The 19915-nt window shown below is 40.7% G+C and overlaps 1 protein-coding gene across 1 annotated transcript; it reads right to left on the reverse strand.

Moving 5' to 3' along the window:
* Positions 1-668: 668 nt before the first annotated feature.
* Positions 669-19432, reverse strand: ttk (ttk protein kinase). The gene is made up of 25 exons (XM_061718216.1): positions 19329-19432; positions 18900-18987; positions 18593-18815; positions 18364-18470; positions 18149-18289; positions 17915-18014; positions 17741-17825; positions 17538-17653; positions 11693-11780; positions 11452-11560; positions 11124-11346; positions 10742-10848; positions 9796-9939; positions 9544-9695; positions 8692-8828; positions 8282-8414; positions 6516-6608; positions 4489-4646; positions 4151-4302; positions 3923-4047; positions 2155-2229; positions 1878-2054; positions 1666-1762; positions 1050-1135; positions 669-978 (listed from the first exon to the last, which is right to left on the reverse strand). Exons 2-25 carry the CDS (start codon positions 18985-18987, stop codon positions 910-912), a joined length of 2985 nt encoding a protein of 994 aa, XP_061574200.1. The 5' UTR covers positions 19329-19432; the 3' UTR covers positions 669-909.
* Positions 19433-19915: the final 483 nt, after the last annotated feature.

Below are 19915 nucleotides of genomic sequence, written 5' to 3' on the forward strand. Positions count from 1 at the left end.
CTGATCTGGGCTTGTAACCTCATTAGTTCTGGGCTAGAAAATAAATCATATAGAATCTCTTTTCATACCTTTAATATTTAGGCATTCTGTGAGTAAAGCTTCATCTTTTGAATGAGGGTTTAAATAAATGCCCAAAAATGAGAAGGTTAAAATGGAGTCAAAGACCATAACAGAGAAGTTTTACTTGGATCAATTTTTGCAGAAACCGTTCTCATCATTTGTTTTGCAAGTTCAGCACGATCATTGTGTGGAGACTGAGCTTTCAAAAACACGCACACTAAATATAAAGTATGAGCCACTAAAATAAAACTAGATCAGTGTGCTCATTCATTTTCTAATAAATTATTTACTGTGAAGTCAAACAATTTTAACCCAAAGCAGACACAGGCTTTACATCACGGTCCAGTTCAAACCTTTGGAAATGTACTTTTGGGTGTTCTTGCAGAACCAGAAGCAGATTTATAACTTATATTACAAACTATTAAACAAAACCATGAACCAGTTGTATTGCTGTGCTGTATATACTTTGCAGATGTGTATGCAATTTGTATTCACTGCAGACAAATAGGTTTTGTATGGTATGGTGAATGAAAATAACTTACTTTAAAGTTCAGACGAATAAACAACCAACCCTTTAGGACCTTTAGGATACATAGTATGTTTATTTCATTACACTATACTGTATATGATTACAGTCATCACTGTACTATGTAAAAATGAAAAGATAAGTAAAATAAAGCAAGACGATAGAAATTTAAATATACATAAAAATTCAATGTTTTGCTTAAGAGAAAACACAAAAATACTGATTTGTGAGTTTCAACAACTTCCAGCAGAACACTGCGATAAAGTGTTTATGGACAGATGAAAGGAAAGGAAGGAATATCCACATCATATTGTCCAGGATCATTAAGAAGAAGGCTTTGCACATTCAGCAACGTCCAGTTTCCTGCCGCTGCTGCACATCTTTACCAAATTCTGAAAGAAGCAGAAGGCAAAATGAGCTTCTAGTGAGGCTGGTGGAGTTTGTTGTGTGAAGTAAATCTTACGTTAGCGGCTCTGATTATGCTGTTTGGAGACTGGAGGGCTGCGAGATCTGTTAAAATCCTTCTGAGATCGCTGTTGGAGGGATTTTCTGAAAGACATGAATCACGAGTGAGAAATTAAAACTGCTCAGCAGATACAGTCACCTGCAGAAATAAGAACTCTAATAACCCGTACAACATTAACATATAAATCATCTGATCACAGTGGCTCTTATTACAAGCATTATTCATCTACCAGATGGCCTCACATTCCATTCTAACACTGCTAAACAGAGGCGTTCATGGTCCACTTGAACCTGCAGGATGTTCAGCTCCTGCAGCTGCAGATCAACCTAAACTGCTGTTATAGACGTCTGTACGCTGATTCTTCTGATCAATTCTTCAAGAGCTGTTTCTTAGCAAGACCTGGCTGCAACTTATCCTATTTAGCTTAGCCTTTTTTCCCATTTTGGATTCACGTTTTTGTGAAATAAAAAAAGTCAGGGTGAAAACACTTGTATGTAGTTGTTCCGCTGGAGTTTTCTTGGGAAATAATGAGACCCACTACAATCAGAATCTTCATTATACTTTTGCTCATGACTCCTTAACGCACAAATGTGCTGCTTTGACTCATATGTACCTGGTTCAGGTGATGTCTGTGGCTTCAGCTGGAGGTAGGGATGTTCCAGCAGTTCTGCAATAGAGATTCTCTCCCTGGGGTTTCGTACCAAGCACCTCTGAGGGGGGGAGAAACACATAAAGTGTTTTGAATAACAAATCTAAAAGTAGCCACTGCCTTAGTCCAAAACCCACAGTTCCCTTATCAATTTTAATATTAATAAAGCGGTTCACCTTCAAAACATCCAGCAGATCCCTCTCTGCGATGTCAGGAAACTCGATCCTATGGGATGTGTCGATGATGGCGTGCAGCTTGGCTATTTGGTTGGTGATGGTTTGAAACGGAGTCTTGCCATAAGTCATGCAGTAGAGGATGCAGCCGAGGGACCACACGTCACCCTTGGGGCTGATCTGTACAGCAACATTATTACATCTTTAGTTTTGTTTTAAACATTGTAGTAATGTGCAATCTCCATTTGGTAAACATTAAAAACCAGCCAAGATGAAGTACCTTAGAGCGTGCCTTTCCTGGCTGTGATGAAGTATCTTTGATGGCTTCAGGGGGCATATAGTTCAGGGTTCCTACCTGCATGTGATAACAATCAAGTGTTACACATAGTGGACCTGTTCATCTTATACATGTCTTGTTTTATAGGAATTTTCCTGTATATTTCAGTTCACACGGTTAGCATGCTGTATTTATTTATTTCAATCATTCAGTCAAAAGTATCTGACCAGCCCTGTTAAATGTTCCCACATTTCTCACAATAGTCCAAGGCTGCCCAGTTATTTTCCTCTCAGTGAACAGAAACCCCATAGTTTGTACTGTTGCAATGCAGAAACTGAAAACAGTAATGACCGCTGTGGAGCTGCTCAGGTTTTAAGCACCTGTTAGTAAGTTAACAAATGTCAAAGAAGACAGTTTGGTATGGGTTCAAACAAGGCCAAGAAGACAAATTAAATGCATACAATCCCTTTTTAAAAGGATTTTCAAAATAAATTAACAAAATAAAATGTCCAACTAGGCCTGTGTTGAAAAAAAAAAAAAAAAAATCGATTTTCCGATTCTAAATCGATTCTCATATTAATTCCTAAAAATCGATTCTTATGTCTAAAGATCAATTTTTTATTTATTTATTTTTTTTTTCATCATTTTCGCCAGGTGAACTTTAATCCCAGTAGTCAGACACACAGTTTGTCATGACAGTTCTGAAAAATGCCAGGTGCTTCATGGCAATATGTGTGCGTGGTGACAGAATAAATCAGATAAGCTAAAAGGATTTGTTTACTGCATGAGCTGTTGCAATTTCTTTCTTTTTTGCTCTTTAAATGGATATTGAAAGGCCTGTTTGAGTTATTTATTTCTTAGTTATTTCACAATAATTATTGTAAAATTATTATTTCACTAGTTATTTTACAGTCATATAATTCAGGCAACAGCTCAAAAAACATTTTAAATAACACTAAGCCAAATCAATATCGAATCGAATCATGATAATCGATTCTGAATCTTAAGAATCGGAATCGATTCTTGACATTTGAATCGATACCCAGCCCTATGTCCAACTATAAGTGTAGATATCAAAATGTTGATATAAAACATCAAATTCCAATAACTGAATTAATCCCACGTTATTGGTCTACAGTGAGGGCTAATCTGAGCAGATCGTGTGTGTCGTTCCATTTTTAAAAGGTGATAGAAAAGGATAAAAAGACCAATCACATGTGATGATTGTCTTGAACGACACAGTAATTACTTACAGTCCTGACAAGGACAAGTGTGAACCCAACAATCTGTTTTGAGCAACTAATTGGAAACATACACTTACACATACACTCAAAAAAGATATCTTTTTGGAAAGCATGAAACATCCAGCAGTCAGACATGAGGATTCTGACCGTGTTCACCGAGAGCCGAGAGACACACTCCCCACAAATCTGCTAACTACTGTCATGTCAGTGAAGACAGAAACTACTAAAGTTTTCCAACTTCTACATGTTACACAAACAAGGACTTATAGATTGCCCTGGGATCTTACTTGATCTTCAGTCTTATGGCCAGAGTTGCTTTTGTTCCTAAATGCTTCCATTTTCTAATTAAATCATCTACACTTGACTAAGAAAAACTGAGCAAGGATAACATTCCAGAAGTCGTCTTATTGTAAATGTGGCATCCCGTCATAGAATCATGGTTGTTTCAACCATTTTTCTAATGGGATTATTTGTGCGATAAGTACAATCATAAGAGGTCTAGTGGATTGATGGGAAGTACAACTTGCCTGCGAGTCCTTCATGATGCTCGTCACATCAGGTTGGATTCTGTTTGCGATGCCAAAGTCGATTAGCTTCAGTGACGCATTCACGATGACAAAATTAGCCGGCTTCAGATCGCTGTGGACAATACCTGCAGGGAGCACAAATAATATGATAATGAGCATAATTCATGATGCCCTTTAAGAAAACACTGAGAATATGGGAGCAACAACGGGAGCCACAAAAGAACGAACCGTGTTTGTGGATGGTTTGGACGGCTTCCAGCATGTTCTTCCAGTAGAACTTCCTCTCGAGGGGATTCACAGTTTTGCGGTTTCTCAGCCAAGTGTTTAGGTCCAAGTTTCCACACTCCATCAACATGTAGATGTAGCTGTTGGTTATTTCACTGCAAACACAAGTGGGACCATCAGGACATTCCTGTAGACACCAGAAATACGAAACACAAACACTTTCCAAATAGAGCCCATGCGGTAACTCTGGTCTCAGGAACTCACAAACTCATGTTTCTCTGAAAATAACCTGGCATGGTTTCATTTCACAAGAAAAAGTTTAATTTATTTCATGTACTCACTAATCATAGAGTTTTATGATTTGATCGCTGTATTGCTGCAAGTGGTTCAGGTGTTCGATTTCATTTTTGTAGCTTTCTACGGTCTGAGCATCAGCCTCCTCAAGGTCCACGTATTTCACAGCAAACAGCTGTTTTCTGTGATCCAGGACTTGGTAGACCTGGAAAAGAGAAAATAACAGTGAAACTGCAACAGATGATTTAACAGCTACATCCAGATGCCCTTCGTGGATTACAGCTCTTTCTTGGCAACCGTCCCCAGACCGTGAGACTTGTGAGACTTGCCCCCCACTTCTCCACTCTCACGCCGAGCACCGGTTCCTCACAGGGCTGTATTGTCATTATTATGGGCTACACCCATGACTGCCATCTGGCCCACAAAAAGAAACCCATCGTCAAATTTGCTGACAACACCTCAGTGGCAGGGCTGGGTGATATATCAAGATTTTAATATATATTGATATATTTTCATGCGCGATATGGTACGAGACAATATCGTTTATATCGATATAGCTTATTTTGTGACAAATTGACTGTACATCAACGCTGACCCCTCGCGCTGGCAAAAAAGTACCTTTGTGTGCTGAAACCTGACAGTGTTGACAGGTTAGTTTTCCTGACACAAAATCTGTAAAATGTACAGTAGTTGACTTGTTGTAATTATTTGAGATTTGCTCAAAGAGATGCAATATCTGTTTACATGTTTTATTTAAGATTTGCACAAATGTTTTGTTATTTGCACAACTGTCAACCTCAGTGGAAAAGTCTGCCTGTTACTGTCTACATTGTATTAATTGCACAGTGTATTTTAATTTAATTGTTATGCAGGAAAGGGATATTTGTTTTATTTTATTCAAGAAGCATTTTTATTCTATTTATGCAGGCAGTTTATTTTTATTTCATTTGTTTGATACATTTTGATATTGTGCAGACCTCTGTTAATAAAGGTACCTGTGTGACATTTGGCACGAGGCTTTGTATTAAAACTGACTGTTTTTTAAGGGTTTGCCTCAGAAAAAAATGAAGCAGAGACGCTATGCTATAATGCTTTGGGGGAAACCCCAATTATGGCACAGAAAAAATATCGATATATATCGAGTATCGCCATTCAGCTAGAAAATATCGAGATATTTTTTGTTGTGGTGATTGGTGCAATACAAATATAAAAGCAAATATGACTTTTGGTCCATATCGCCCAGCCCTACTCAGTGGTCAGACTCATCTCAGAGGGAGACGAGGCAGCGTACAGAGAGGAGCTCCATCAACGAGAGTGTGTGGAAAAGGTCCACACCTTCCAGTTTCTGTGCCCTCATCTCCGCTGACATCTCCTGGTCAGACTACACCACTGCGGTCACCAAGAAGGCTCAGCAGTGGCTGAACTTCCTGAGAGTCCCCAGGAAGCACAACCGGGCCTCCGGCCTTCTACCGCTCATCCATGCTGACGTACTGTATCAGTTTGGTGCAGCAGCTGCACCGAGGCAGACAGGGATGGGCTTCAGAGTGTAGTTAAGACAGCGGAGAAGATCATTCTCTGCCCTGTCCCCTCCCTGATGGACAGTTGCACCTCCCACTGCCTCAGTTGCCCTCAGGGGGGCGCTACAGGTGCATCGGAACAAAGACCAACAGACTCAAGAACAGGTTTTTCCCAAAAGCTATAACGGCTCTGAACTCAGCAGTCCAGCCCCCAAACCCCCAGACTTTCTTCTACCCAGCTACTGTGCAATATTTAATATTATTGAAATACTGTGAATGTCCATTAGTGTGCAAATACCTCAATACCTCACCTTGTATATAAACCACATTCGAACCATAGTGAAAAATTGTTTTATCGTTTCATGTTTGCTTATGTTGTTATGTTTGCAATTTTTATATACATGCTTGCCCGGAAAAAAAAAAGTTGCTTTCAATCTGTTTGTAGATGTGTATAGTGACAATAAAGGCATTCACATTCATAAAAACAACATTACAAAGATAATGTGAGCTTTGGACTGAAGACTTCTGCATCATGGAAACTCATGAGTAATGTTTACCTTGCTTGAGCCACCACGTCCGATCATCTTCAGGATGAAAAACTGCTTGCCCTTGATGGTGATCGACTCATTTGAAAGAGACGTGATTGAGGCCTGGAATGAGATTCAAACAGAGATGTTTTTTCCTCACAGCAAGTTGAAGGGGTTTTCAGGTCAAGAGAGTCTTATTACTCCAATATATTGTACAACTAAAAAAGTCAGTTGGTCTACAAGTTGCTTTCCCACTTTTGAGCCAGAGCTGAGTGTACTGAGGCTGAGATGGACTTGTTTCCCCCCCCCCCCCCCCCCCCCACTGTTGTTCACAGTTGTCACAGATTCGGTTTAAGATTTACTTCAGTTTTTCATCCTCTCATCATCCCAGCATTTGCTGGCTCGCTTGCTCATTTCTCCCCTTTTGTGACTCAATTGTTTTTGGGCAAATTCTTAGCCTGATAAATAGATAGATCCACATCTAGAAAGATTTTTGGTCTGGAAATGATCCATAGAGCATCCAGATTCAAGAGGCAGCACTAACAGCTGCTTATCAAACTGTATTTGCACACTGCGGCAAAGAGTGCGTGCGAGAGTGAGTTCTGCAGTCTTGGTCATTAATTGATTTAATTTTTTTTTGGAGGTAATACATTGTCAAATATTTTAAACCTTAAATAAACAAACCTATACAATTAATTATGTCTCTTTGTATTCATTTGTCCTGTTATTGATATAATGCGCGTCATTGACAAAATCCACAACCAGATGTTCGAATAGTTGGAATATGCGTGTTTTTTTTAGGGGGAACGTCATTTTTCAGCAATTTTGACATCCCTAATTTGCACCGTTTTTAAGCGCTTCGACAAATCAGAGCAACAAACAAAGTATTCAGAGCGACAGAGACCAGTCGACGGGAGAGAGTGTTATATAGAAGAGTAAATTTATTTTTTGCCGCAGTCTGTCGGCGCGACAGCAAATACATCTACCTTCCATGAATGGAACGATTTCAGTGTCATCGTCTGTTCGATTTTTAAGTCGTGCATTGCCCTTGGACTAACTGAGCCCGATTCTGACAGTTTAAGCCACTAATTATACCTCAGGACTCATGTTCACTCTCTGCTATTGTGTGTTATATTAGATGAATGAGGCACTGATCCTGACGCAGCTGCAGCAGCGAGAAAGTCTGTTAAAACAACAGGGAACTAGAAGATGTGAGTTTGCGTTCGTGTAAGTGTAATCATCTTGCTTGCCGTCCAATCCTGTAACTGCATTAACCGAGAAAACGAGGAGACTGATTCAAAGTAATTTATTTGGAGAGGAAAAGACTACATTAGTTCAGTCTTGTGCAGTCTCTGCTTGTTACCTCGTTCACCTCTGAGCTCAATTTAAAGCCAGTGGAAACATATTTCAACTATAAGGATAGGTCTTGTTTTAAAAAAGATTTGTTTTCCTCTCTCTCCCATCATTTATGATCAACACATAAATATAGATATTCGCCCCTAAAAGAAATGGATGGTGATGTTCCCCCATGATGAACCATTATCAGAGGTTCAGTGCAGCCAGTTTATCAACCTGACAGTGAAACAGGGAGGATTTTTCTGCCTACAAATTGAGGCCTTGTTTGTTTAAGCCCCATCCCCACCTGGCCCAGTTTGGGGAGAATGGCTAATGATACTAGTTTAGATGAAAGGGAAAACTTTTTAGTTGTACCATATCCTCACATAATGTGTCCTCGGTTGGAAGAGTGTGCATGCGTCTGGGGTGAATAAACATCAGAGGCAGAGCCTGAACTGTACCTGCGGAGTCTGGATTTGGTTTAGAGGTGTGCATGGCTGCTGAGCAGCTCCAGTTGTGTGTGCGGCTGCAGCAGCAGATGATGATGATGATGATGGCACCTCAGGGCCTCGTTTCACCACTGGAGTAATAAAGCTAAGAGATGAATGAATAGTTAAAAATATATTCAGACTGACAAATTTGACAAAACTTCATAAGCTTCATCGAACAGCATTTACTTTAATTACATTTCTTAATGGCTTAATAAGAAGGGTATCAATGAAGTAGATGATCTTATCCAAACTAAGCACATTTTTCTTCTTTTTTTTTTGCTTAGATTAAAGCATTTATCAAGACAGCAAAATTCATCCTATTCGTCCTATTTGTGGCAGAATCTGCAGACATGCAAAAAAAGAGGAAAAAAAGGTATTACCTGTTTTCATTCCGACTCCTGTACCCGTTAGGAGTCTGAAAAGCAGCTGCTGGGTGCAGTCTGGATGGAAGCTGGACGGATGGAGTTGGGACGGACGGACAAGGAGCAGGTCTGGGATTAGGAGGTGTCCGTTTATCCTTAAGATTTGGAGGGGAAGGGGGGTCATTATGAAATAAAATTAGGTTTCACAAGTGGAAAATCTGAATCAAAAAAGCTTCACAACTGTCAGATAATTCAAATAAATAGATAAGATGTACAGTAATTAATTTTTTGGAGTGCGATAGTACTGCTAGTTGGAGATTTAGACAAATCTTTCCTCTAAAGAAGAGACTTCTGTCCCATTCAACAAGTTAGCACAATGTCCTGAGGTTTGGCCTGGTCCCTTTTCAACATGTTTTTACTTCTTGGCTCCCAGCGGTGGATTTAAGGAGTGGAGTCAGCCACTTGGGCCAGTTGGGAGGAGATAAAAATGGGGAGGCTGGATAGGAGGCCACATATTTTCAGATCTGAAGTCAGAGTTTGATTTACTAGTACCGGTAACTTCAAACACCTGATTATATGTTCACATCCACATAACTATTCACATTTTTTTTAAATAATATGCCCTAAACAATTATTTTGAGTTATGTGGAAGCACATTGCTTGACTTTGATGCCATCTCATTCCACTCTTGCTACATCTGAAGAAATGTTTCTTTAATTTGCTCTCTGTATATATAAAATAACCCACACCAGACGTCCACGGCTAACTCGTGCATCTAACATTACACTGCCTAGGACACAAGCACAGCTGTAGAAAACTACTTCACATTTTAACGTTCAGTAGTTCATTATAGGAAGAAAGCCACCGTACGTCTGGAGAAACGTGTCGGCTGACGAGCGTTGGCATCTTCCACTCCGATGTCGGCTCCTTGCTGAAAGGTTTCGGCTTCTCAACTGAGCGGTTCACCGGTACCCGTGTTGGTAGCTGCACTTCCTGGCTTTCTACAAAGGTAGAAATGTTTCCTGCAACAGTAAAAAACATTGACAGAAGACCATATTATTAAAATGCACACCCTCCTTTTAACTGTTTTGTACCATGCGCCGGCCTTCCACCAAACTCTACCTGACGGAGGATCCTCCTCCACGGAGGGCACGAGCCGCTTTTCCCCAACTTTTAGGTTACGCATGGCCGTGTCCAGGAGCTCAGATGGCTTGGCATTCAATGCTAGGGCTTTGTGCAAAATCGAAGTTGCTTTCATCACGTTACCTACAAAAGAGAGGAAATCTTTGTTTAACAAAAGCAATATTTAGCAATATAGCCTCATTGTAAATAGATTGTTCCGAGTACATGACGAATAATCAGAGCTCCAGAAATATTGCTGTACAGGGACTTGAGTGATAGCAGCTGTAATTGTGGGTATTTAGCTCCAGAGGAGGAGAAATACATTAACTGTGCTACAAGAAAGGTCATGGAAGAGATCATTATTTTTGCCACAGAGTTGTGCACGCCTGCCGAGAAACACAACGCTTCCCCTAAAGCAACGTGCAGAGCAAAAGCAAACACTATCAAACATCTTTACAGAAATGCACTTGACTTTTAATGTTCTAGACGTATTGATCAAGAACATAAAACTTTATTCTCATTAATAACCATAAAACTTTAGATCATACTCTTCAGCAAATATTTTACATAACGAGATATGCCCCATTTATCTGTTCATTTTATTCTATTTTATTTCTTATTCTATTTGATATTTTCAATGCCTTGCTGCTCAGTTGTCTTGCAATTGGCCCTCGGGGATAAATAGCGTTTTTCTGAATCTGAATCTGAAACATGTATCACGGAAAAAAAAACACCTCACAAGACAGGGTTGACTATGTTCTTTTTTTTTTTTAGATGTGGGTGGAATTTTCTCCCTCCACATGGATCAATGGCAGAAGGTTTCCCAGGAGGAAGTCGTTTACACTCCTAACCCAACTGCTTCTCTGCATCTGTTTGGCGTGTCATGGCCTTTAGGAGCTGCTGTCTAAGAATGAAATGGGAGTAAAGCCTCAGGAAGTAGACAAACCTTGAGAAGCCTCAAACTGAGCGTGTGCAATGTGGACAAGGGCAAAGCCTTTGCAGTTGGACCTGGCAACGATGAAGTGGTCCTGTGCTTCATCTGGATCTTCAATTCTGCAGGAGGAAACCAAATTGTAGGAAACTTAATTAGCACGTTAAACTTTGATGCTAATCAGAACAGCAGGAAGATTAATTTAACCTTTTCAGTCTCTTAACGTAATTACAGTTACAACTGCTATGTTATTTGGTGCAGTAATTGACAGTACCAATCAATCAGTACCAATACAAATAGTTGACTTTCAGAAAACAAATTCTTAGATGTTCATCCATATAGCCAAACCCAAAACGCACGCAATAAAATTTCAAACTTCAGTTTCAACTAGACTTACCCTTTAAGTTCTGCATATCTGACCAGTATTCTGGCGTAGCTGGCATTTTTACTGTACTGTCTGATCGGCAGCCTGGCAAAGACTTTGGAATAACAATCCTTCAGCTTATTGAGGAGGCAGATATCCGTGTGAGGGTTGCCTCTTTTCTCCAGGTTCGTCAGGTATGCCCAACACGACTCAGGAGACTTGGAATTAACGATCTGATCAAAACGGAAAGTTACATCTGCAAGGAAATATGCAGAAATCAGGATATCAAGTCTTTATACCATCACTCCCAGAGTATAAATGCAAATTCAACACATGCAGCTGGGAACAGGTAGCAGGTTACCTTCCATTCTCGAGGAGTCTCGAGTGCCGTGTGTTTGGAGGAGTGTAGTGGTTGAGTCGGCAGCTGCCTGGTCATCACATTGGATGTTATCCAGACTGAAAACTGATGGCTGAAAACACACAGAGCCAAAGAGTTACATTTTCTCACTTCCACTCAAATTAAACATTTTGCAGAACAGAAGACACGTAGTTAAAAAGCACAAAGCATGTCATGCACAAACTCGGAGATTGTTTGCACTAACTTGAACATTGAACAAATCCCCATCTTCTGCATTTTTCTTTGAAGAGGACAGCCCAAAGGTTGAGTTCATGTTTGAACCAGATGTTTGTCTAGCAGGAGGAGAAAAAAAAAAACATCAAAAATACACCACTATAAGTATAGCAGACGGTTCTTGATAATTCCATGCAAAATACAAGAGTTACAGTTTTTACCAAGTGTACTGAGCTCAGTGTAACGTTTACAGCACCTTTATGAGAAGATGCTGGAAGTACTCATTAGTGGATGCTGAACACTGAACACAAAAGGAACTGGGGCCTCATTTATAAAGCTTGCGTGCGCACAAAACAGGGCTTGAAAGATGCGCACGCCACCTTCTACGCAAAGGTTGGGATTTAAAAAAAAAAAAAAACTTAGCGGGAAAATGTGCGTATCTCTACGCAAACTTTGATCCTAGCGCACAAATATTTTGAAGATATGGGGAACTGGCGACGCAGGCGGTGAGGTGGTGAAATGAAGCCAGATTCATGTCATACTCTTAATGTCATCACATATCAGACTTATAGATCCATGTACACCCAAGCCGGCAGTTTTATAGATCTATGTGTTCCGTAAGTGAGCCATTACACCTGTATTTGCAGTAGGTACTACGTTCATATATCATACTTCCATCTTCAAATGGTATGGAGTGGTGAATAGCACCAGATTGATTATTTATCGTGACAAGGTGTGTAACAACCAGTCTAATTGCTGAGTAAGAATATAAATTGCGTGGTGACAGCTGTGAATAATGCTGCACAATGGATGCGCTGGCACTGCTTGAAGATCAGGTAAATGGCAGGATCAGGATGGAGAGAGTATTTAGGACCATGAAGATTTCCTGGCCCATGATGATGACTGGTTAATAAGTCGATTTTGTGCTCTTGGATCTACTTTGATCTATGTGAAATGGGTCCAGTGTCAGACAGACCGACCCCCTGGAATTGCTCCATCCCGGTGCATATAAACGTGCTGACCACTCTTGGTTTTCTGGCAACCGGCTCTTTCCAGCGGGAATTAGCTGACAGGTATGTGTTTGATTAACAATAAATAATGTTACATGTTCTGCCTAAAGCCCCTTTGAGGTACGATATAATATCTAAATTCCGTCTTTAGGTCTGGGATATCACAGCCGTCACTGAGCACTATAAAGCCAGCCGTTTTGGATGGCATTATTAAAATGACCAGTCGATACATCTGGTTTCCTTACACTGTGGGTGAACAGGCCAACATTAAAAGGGCAATTTGCAGCAATGGCAGGTTTCCCAAATGTAATCGGTGCTATTGGCTGCGCTCACATTGCTATAAGGGCTCCGAGCGAAAAGGAATTTGTCTATGTGAACTGTAAAAATTTGCATTCAATAAATGTACAAGTCATTTGTGCCTCAAACATGGTTCTGACAAATTTAGTGGCACGGTGGCTCGACACATGACTCATTCATCCTGACGCACAGCAGAAACAGACTGCAGGTGGCGCTGCGCATGCTCAGCAGGCTCATTCATATGTAAAAACAGTCATGAAGTACTTTGCATTGACCATTCATGGTAGAAAGTGGGCGTGTAGAGGGCAGGATATGAGGCGAATTCACCTGCGCAACCTTCCAGCTGGACTGTGATTTATAAAGAGAACATTGCGTGCAGATGTGCGTGCATGCGGTTTTATAAATCAGGATTTTTTTGTGCGCACGCCATTTTTGGCTTTTGAGCGCACATACACTTTTAGTATGAATCCTACGCACTCTTTTATAAATGAGGCCCCTGATCTTTTTTTTTTTTACAACTATACTCAGGTATACACTAGGCAGATTGTAACCCCAGATTCATATTGTTGGCACCGAATGCAGGGTGTGCCTCTGCAATCATTAAGATTAATTTGGGTGGTCTTTACATGTATGCTGCCTCCAGCCTGGCACCCCTGGTTCTTGGCTGTCAAGATAAGAGCATGACATACTGCTGCTGTGGCTCTTTCAACTAGGTTTTATTTTACTTCAAACACTGTAGATCTTTGGAATCCAGAACATACAAGGCCCATTTTAGCTAAATGAAGATAAGATTCCCCCTCAGGCTGATGTTAAAGGAGCTGTATGTAAGAGCAATAATAAAACAAATCATAAAATGACCCCAATTTGTCAACAGACATTTAAAAATCATGTTCATTTCAAATACTTATGTCACTGGCCTGAAGCTCCACCCTCCACCTATCTCCCAATCACCAAGTCAGTATTGTTTCTGAAGCTCCACCCTCCACCTATCTCCCAATCACCAAGTCAGTATTGTTTCTGAAGCTCCACCCTCCACCTATCTCCCAATCACCAAGTCAGTATTGTTTCGGCATCCGGGTTGCCAGCTCGGCTCTAATTATGGCAGCCATGGCAGCCTACGTTCCTGCTGCATTCTGCAGCCTACCTGGCAACCTCTGGTCGGGGGGAGGAGAGGGAGGGTACACGCCGCTCAACAATATTTTGAAAGTGACTGCAGTACCAGTTTTGGACATTTCTTACAGACGGCTCCTTTAACTGAAGCCCTAACAAATGCTTGAATAAGGAGGTTTGTGCATGTTGTTGTGCACCTGTTAACTGTTTTGTGAATGTTTATTCAAAGAATCCAAAGTCAACTGAACAATAAAGCCCAGATGGTTGAGGGGACTCAAAATAAAAGCCATTTGTGTGTTCCTTATCACAGTTTTCTGAATGACATGTTCAGTGCTCATGGGGCAGCACAGGTTGATCACCCTCAACAACTACCATCCTGTGGCCCTCACATAGGGAATCACAAAGTGCTTTGAAGAATGGTCCTACAGAACATCAAGGACCACCTCCCTCCAAACTTGGACCCACACCAGTTTGCATACAGAGCGAACAGATCCACAGAAGATGCCATTTCCATAGCTCTGCATTCAGCACTATAGGGCTGCAGCTATCGAATATTTTAGTAATCGAGTATTCTACTGAAAATTCCATCGATTAATCGAGTAATCGGATAAAACACATATTTGTTTAGTTAAAGAGCAATTATAAATATACATAAGATGTTAGATGTTAATTGACATCAAGACTAAATTATATAATACAGTAGGTTCATGGCTGTTCATTTAAAAACCCTGAACTTACACCAGTCGACCAAATTCACTGCCTTCACTCAAAAAACTAAGGATCTTACCAAGAAATGTTCTTCTAACCTAAAAATGCCATTACACCTGATATCAGACATAACTTAAAATGTTAGGTGTTTTCCCATGTGTTTCAATTGAACTTTCATTTGTGTCAAGCAAATTTTAAGTTCTAGTTAAGTTTTAAGTTAGAGTTTTGGCAGTGTTCAAAATAAAATTATGAGACCTGCTGTATTGGAGCACATTAGGCACCAGTGCTGCTTGTTTTATCCATGAATGACTATAGAGATAAAATGAAATGAAAACTACCCAGTTAGCTTTATTACGTTTTTATTTTTCTGACATTTTCTGCCTTGTCTTTTAGTTAAAACTGTAGCGGGAACAGAGGTTTATATACCGGGTAAAGGCTGATTTATGGTTCCGCGTTACAACAACGCAGTATGGTGCGCGTCGCCGCGTACCCTACGGCGTAGCCGTGGAAGCCTGCACGGCAGCGCAGCCCCGCCAGCCGGACCGGTGTGGGTACCAGATTGTATCGGGCTGCAATATTTTCCCCGCGATGGTATTTTAGTCAGAAGCAGCAGATCATAGTGGAGGTAAAAGGGAGAAGAAACATATACAAGGAATTATCAGAATTATCAGTGATCTTACTGACATAGGCTAAAAAAAATATTAGAGTTAAAATATTTATTAGGGACTATTTTCATTAGACAATTGGAGATTCATCAGTGAGCTGAGAACAATAATAGCCTACTATATACAGTATAGGGTAAACAATCTTTTGCTTGCTGCATAGCAGTAAGCAGTTAAATATTTTGATCTTAATAGACATTTTAAATTATCGATTTGCTTTATTACATTTATTAATCATCAGTTTTCACAAGACGGAACGTCATCACGTACGGTCAAAAGCCAATCACAAGACGAAACGTCATCACGTACGGGGAGCCGGGAAAAAATAGCAGCTGGGAGAAAAAAAAGCACCGACACCGGCGCTCTCCGCCCTCGCCCGAGAGCGGCGTAGACTCTGCGTCGATTTAACGCGGAACATTAGGAGAACGGACCAGAAGAATATAGCGTGGATTAAAAATAAAAGTTAAGCACTGAACTACATGTTTCTCCCGTCTGGGCCATTGCAGACCGCCTGAGCATGGCATGTTACAAAACAAACATATCCGCCGCCTCTTTCTCCCCCCTTTAACGTGCGCAGCGTCAGCGTGTTGTGTCGCATTAAATGTGGTCCGGGCGTAATACGAGGCTTTGAGCTGGTGAAATTAAACGAAAAAAATAAATAAATTAATTAATTAATTAATTAATTAAATGATTCCTCGAGGCAGAGAAAATTCCTCGATCATTTTTTGTAATCGAATTACTCGAATTATTCGAGGAATCGTTTCAGCCCTACAGCACTATGCCACCTAGAACAGCAGCAGAGCCATTTCCAGATGCTCTTAGTGGATTACAGCTCTGCTTTCAATACAATCATCCCGGATATTCTCAACACAAAACTGCACACTCTCAGCCTCCCCCCTTCCACTTGTGTCTGGATAAAAGACTTCCTTACAAACCGACCCCAGACTGTGAGACATGGCCCCCACCTTTCCCACGGCTGCACCGGCTCCCCACAAGGCCGTGTGCCGAGCCTAGGGCTGGGCGATATATATCGAGTATAGTCGATGTATCTCGGCTTCTACTCTGTGCGATGCACAAAATGACTATATCGTGAATATTCGAGTATACATTGCCACGCATTTGCTTTTAGCCGCGGGCATTTAATTACAGGCTTTTCGCACTCTCTTGTCTCGTCTCTCCTTCTAGGAGACATAAAACAAGCGCACCCAGTTACATACAGTACGTTACTCACGTGCTGTCGTGCGTGCATCGTTATACGACCAGCTGCTGGTGTTGGCGCTGCTGTACGGTCCGCCGGTCAGTTTCACCCCACTTTAACTTTACTTGAATTTAACTTTAACTTTCCCAAAAGCGGCCTGTTTGCGCCGTGAGCTCATCCGCGACGGACTCTTTTCAAAGCAAGCTGGGACGGTTTAGTAAAGACAGGAGGGGATGTTTTCTCCTCGCACGCCGCGTGCAGCTCTCTGGAGAGCCGAGGAGCCGCTCAGTGCGACACGCGGACGAGCCTTTCTCTTCCAGAGCTGAGAAACGTCACCTAGTGTTGCTTAAATGTGGCCACATAAAAATAATCAATCACTATCATCGAAACAAATAGTTTTTTTTTCCAAAAGCCATCACTACCCTGAATTCCAACATGCAGTGACTACAGTGTGACCTCAAGCCCCTCCACCTGTATTGACCAGACTAGGAACGGTACTCTCTGCCATGTCTTTACCAGCAATAACATAGGCAAGCACATAGTGTAATATCCAATATACCAACATCAGTAAACATGCAATAATTCACATGCAATAACAATACCTCATTGCAATTCTGTCTCATCTACACAGCTACACACTCTTATTTGCACTTGTATTTATTCTTTTCTACTCTCAATATATTTACTCCTTGTAATAGATTACCTGATGTAAATAGAGCACTTAATGACATGTTGCACTGAAGAGTGAAATGCATTTCAGTTTCATTGAATTTCATTCAAATTCACTGTTCATGTGTAAAATGACAATAAAAGGGATTCTATTCTATAACGGATGGATGAAAATCATAACTAAGATAAACACAATTGTAAGTACATGTTATAAAATAATACCTTGACAGACTTGAATGGATGGATAAATCATTTCTTTTGGGGGGACCCCCATTGACGTTGACGTCATCATCATCCTTTTCTGGGATGGAGAAAGGCATCACAGGTACCCTCCCTGGCTGCAGAGCAAAAGGGGAAAACACAACTTCAGGACTCCTGCCACACAACTACGTGGTCAACGTTTTATGCAGCAGGTTGAAACGCACTAGGCCGACTGCTCTCTTGCGATGAGATCCTGATCTCCAGCCAGATAGTTTTTCATCAGAAGATCCATCTCGCTGGCTCTCCATCCTGAAGGTGAAAGAACCAACAAGTGTTAGATATTGTTCCTTAAACAAACCTTTTTGAAATTCTAAAAGCTTTTTCATTCTTATCCTCACCTGAAAATACCGGAGAGCTGCAAGTCAGCTGTGCCATCGGACATTCTGCTGGCTTTCTGGGATTCCTTGACAGAGTCCTGCATATAGCTGCTTGGAAATACTGAGGAAAAAAAAAAAAAAAATTACACAAATGTTGCATAATTTGTATAAAGCCAGTACAGTTATTACTGCTTTATACACACCAACTTTGAGACTGGAAGTATATCATAGCATAATGGGAATAAATTGTCTCACATGGTACATTCTCTTTATCCTCTGCACAGGAACGTGGCTTTCCCATCTGCATGCTCTGCAGGGCACTCTCCAGCTGGTCCTTGGGTTTGGCACCAACATCAATAGCATTTTGCAGAATGTGAATGCCTCTTTTTGTGTTTCCTGACAACATGAAATATAATAGATGCAATGGGAATTTCAACTGATATAAAAAACTTCAATAAGGACACGCCTACCTCGAGAATGCTCAAACTGTGCATGTGCAATGTGAACAAATGCAAAATTTTGACTGCAAGATCTGGCCAGGTTGAAGTTGTACTCTGCCTCGTTGACATCTTGGATTCTAAAATAGGTGAAACCCAGCAAAAAAACAAAATAACCATCAGCTTTTGAAATGCATAAGAAAAACAAGTTATTTAATGCTTCATAAATCTAGTTTCTGTAAGTGTAACAGATTCTACTCACGCTTTCAACTCTGCAAATCTGACTAACATCCTGGCATAGCTGTCATTTTGACAATGTTTCCCCAGTGACAAGCTGGAGAAGACTCTGGTGTAAAAGTCTATGAGCCGAATGAGGTGGTTGTGATCGAGATGAGGGTCTCCTTTCTTCTCCAGGGCCATCAAATACGAGAAGCAAGATCCTGGCGAGTTTGATCCAATAACCTTGTTGATATTATCCGTATCATCTGAAACAAGTGAAATGTATCATAATGACTGTACAGTGCATGGATATACAGTACTGCAGAAGAGTCTTAAAGCAACAGTTTTACCTTCATTGAGGGATTTTTTAATATTGTTGAGCTTTCGGGAGAGTCTGGCGAGTTGTTGCTTTCTGTCTGTGTTGTCCTCTTCCTCCATCTGAAGTAAAAGGGTTAAAATGCTTTCAGTCTTTACGAGTTTCTCCTTCAAACATCAGCCACGTTAAACTGCAACAATGCTGCTGTGCACTGCTCTATTCGACTAATACCTACAGCTTTTCTAGATTCACCGCAGATATGCACTGAAGCTTAAACCTTACTCACAACTCTGCTTTAGTAAAGTATGTTTCAGTCTCCTCTCTCAGCAGCTAATATGGAGCATTGTTGTTAACGTTAGCAGGGCTAGCGGGTCCGAGTGCGCCTCCCTCTCTGAAGTTAATCACTATGAAATCGCTCCAAATGCACCTAAAACAAGAAAAGGGATATTTGAAATCCTCTCACCGTGATAAAACCGTCATTAATATCACAAAAAAGGTATTTGTTTGAAAAGATTAGTGATAAAACAACACGAAGGAGTCTAGACTTCAACTGACACTTTTCAAATATGCCACTTCCGCCAAAGACGCGCGCTGATTGGCTAATTTTTTGATGACGCATAAATTGACAACGAAACAATTTATGTTTACACGTGGATGTTCAAGAGTAAAAACATTAAATAACTGATTTTTTCCGTGTTGCGCTGTTGTTTATATGGGTAAAATATTTTTTTAAATGTGACAAATTTCCGTTATTGAGATGCAATAGTAAAACTGGATAACCGCAATGCTCATATCAATCAGTACGTACAATCAGGCTACAGTTGTAGTAAAACAGAAACAATTTATGAACTCAACAGCTCAATGCCATTTTCCGTTGGCATTTCGTGACTATTTTTTGACTCTCACAGTAATACGGGACGAAGTGCGCCCCCTTTCAGCTCACTACGGGGCGTGTACTTTAGTTTATAAATACTATACGGGACGATTAATTTTTTCAAGGGACGGTTGGCAACCCTAGCACTCGAGTAGTAAAAAAAAAATCAGGGGGGA

This window comes from Cololabis saira, chromosome 3, assembly GCF_033807715.1.
Source record: "Cololabis saira isolate AMF1-May2022 chromosome 3, fColSai1.1, whole genome shotgun sequence".
In the NCBI taxonomy this organism is placed as follows: domain Eukaryota; kingdom Metazoa; phylum Chordata; class Actinopteri; order Beloniformes; family Belonidae; genus Cololabis; species Cololabis saira.

What these genes read in the sequence shown, in the direction of transcription:
- ttk (XM_061718216.1), bottom strand. Translation starts at nt 18,987, where the DNA reads ATGGAGGAAGAGGACAACACAGACAGAAAGCAACAACTCGCCAGACTC. An exon ending in CAGCTCTCCGGTATTTTCAG is followed by an intron (nt 17,826 to 17,914) that starts GTGAGGATAAGA and finishes TTTCACCTTCAG; the next exon opens with GATGGAGAGCCAGCGAGATG. An exon ending in AGATATGCAGAACTTAAAGG is followed by an intron (nt 10,849 to 11,123) that starts GTAAGTCTAGTT and finishes TTCCTCCTGCAG; the next exon opens with AATTGAAGATCCAGATGAAG.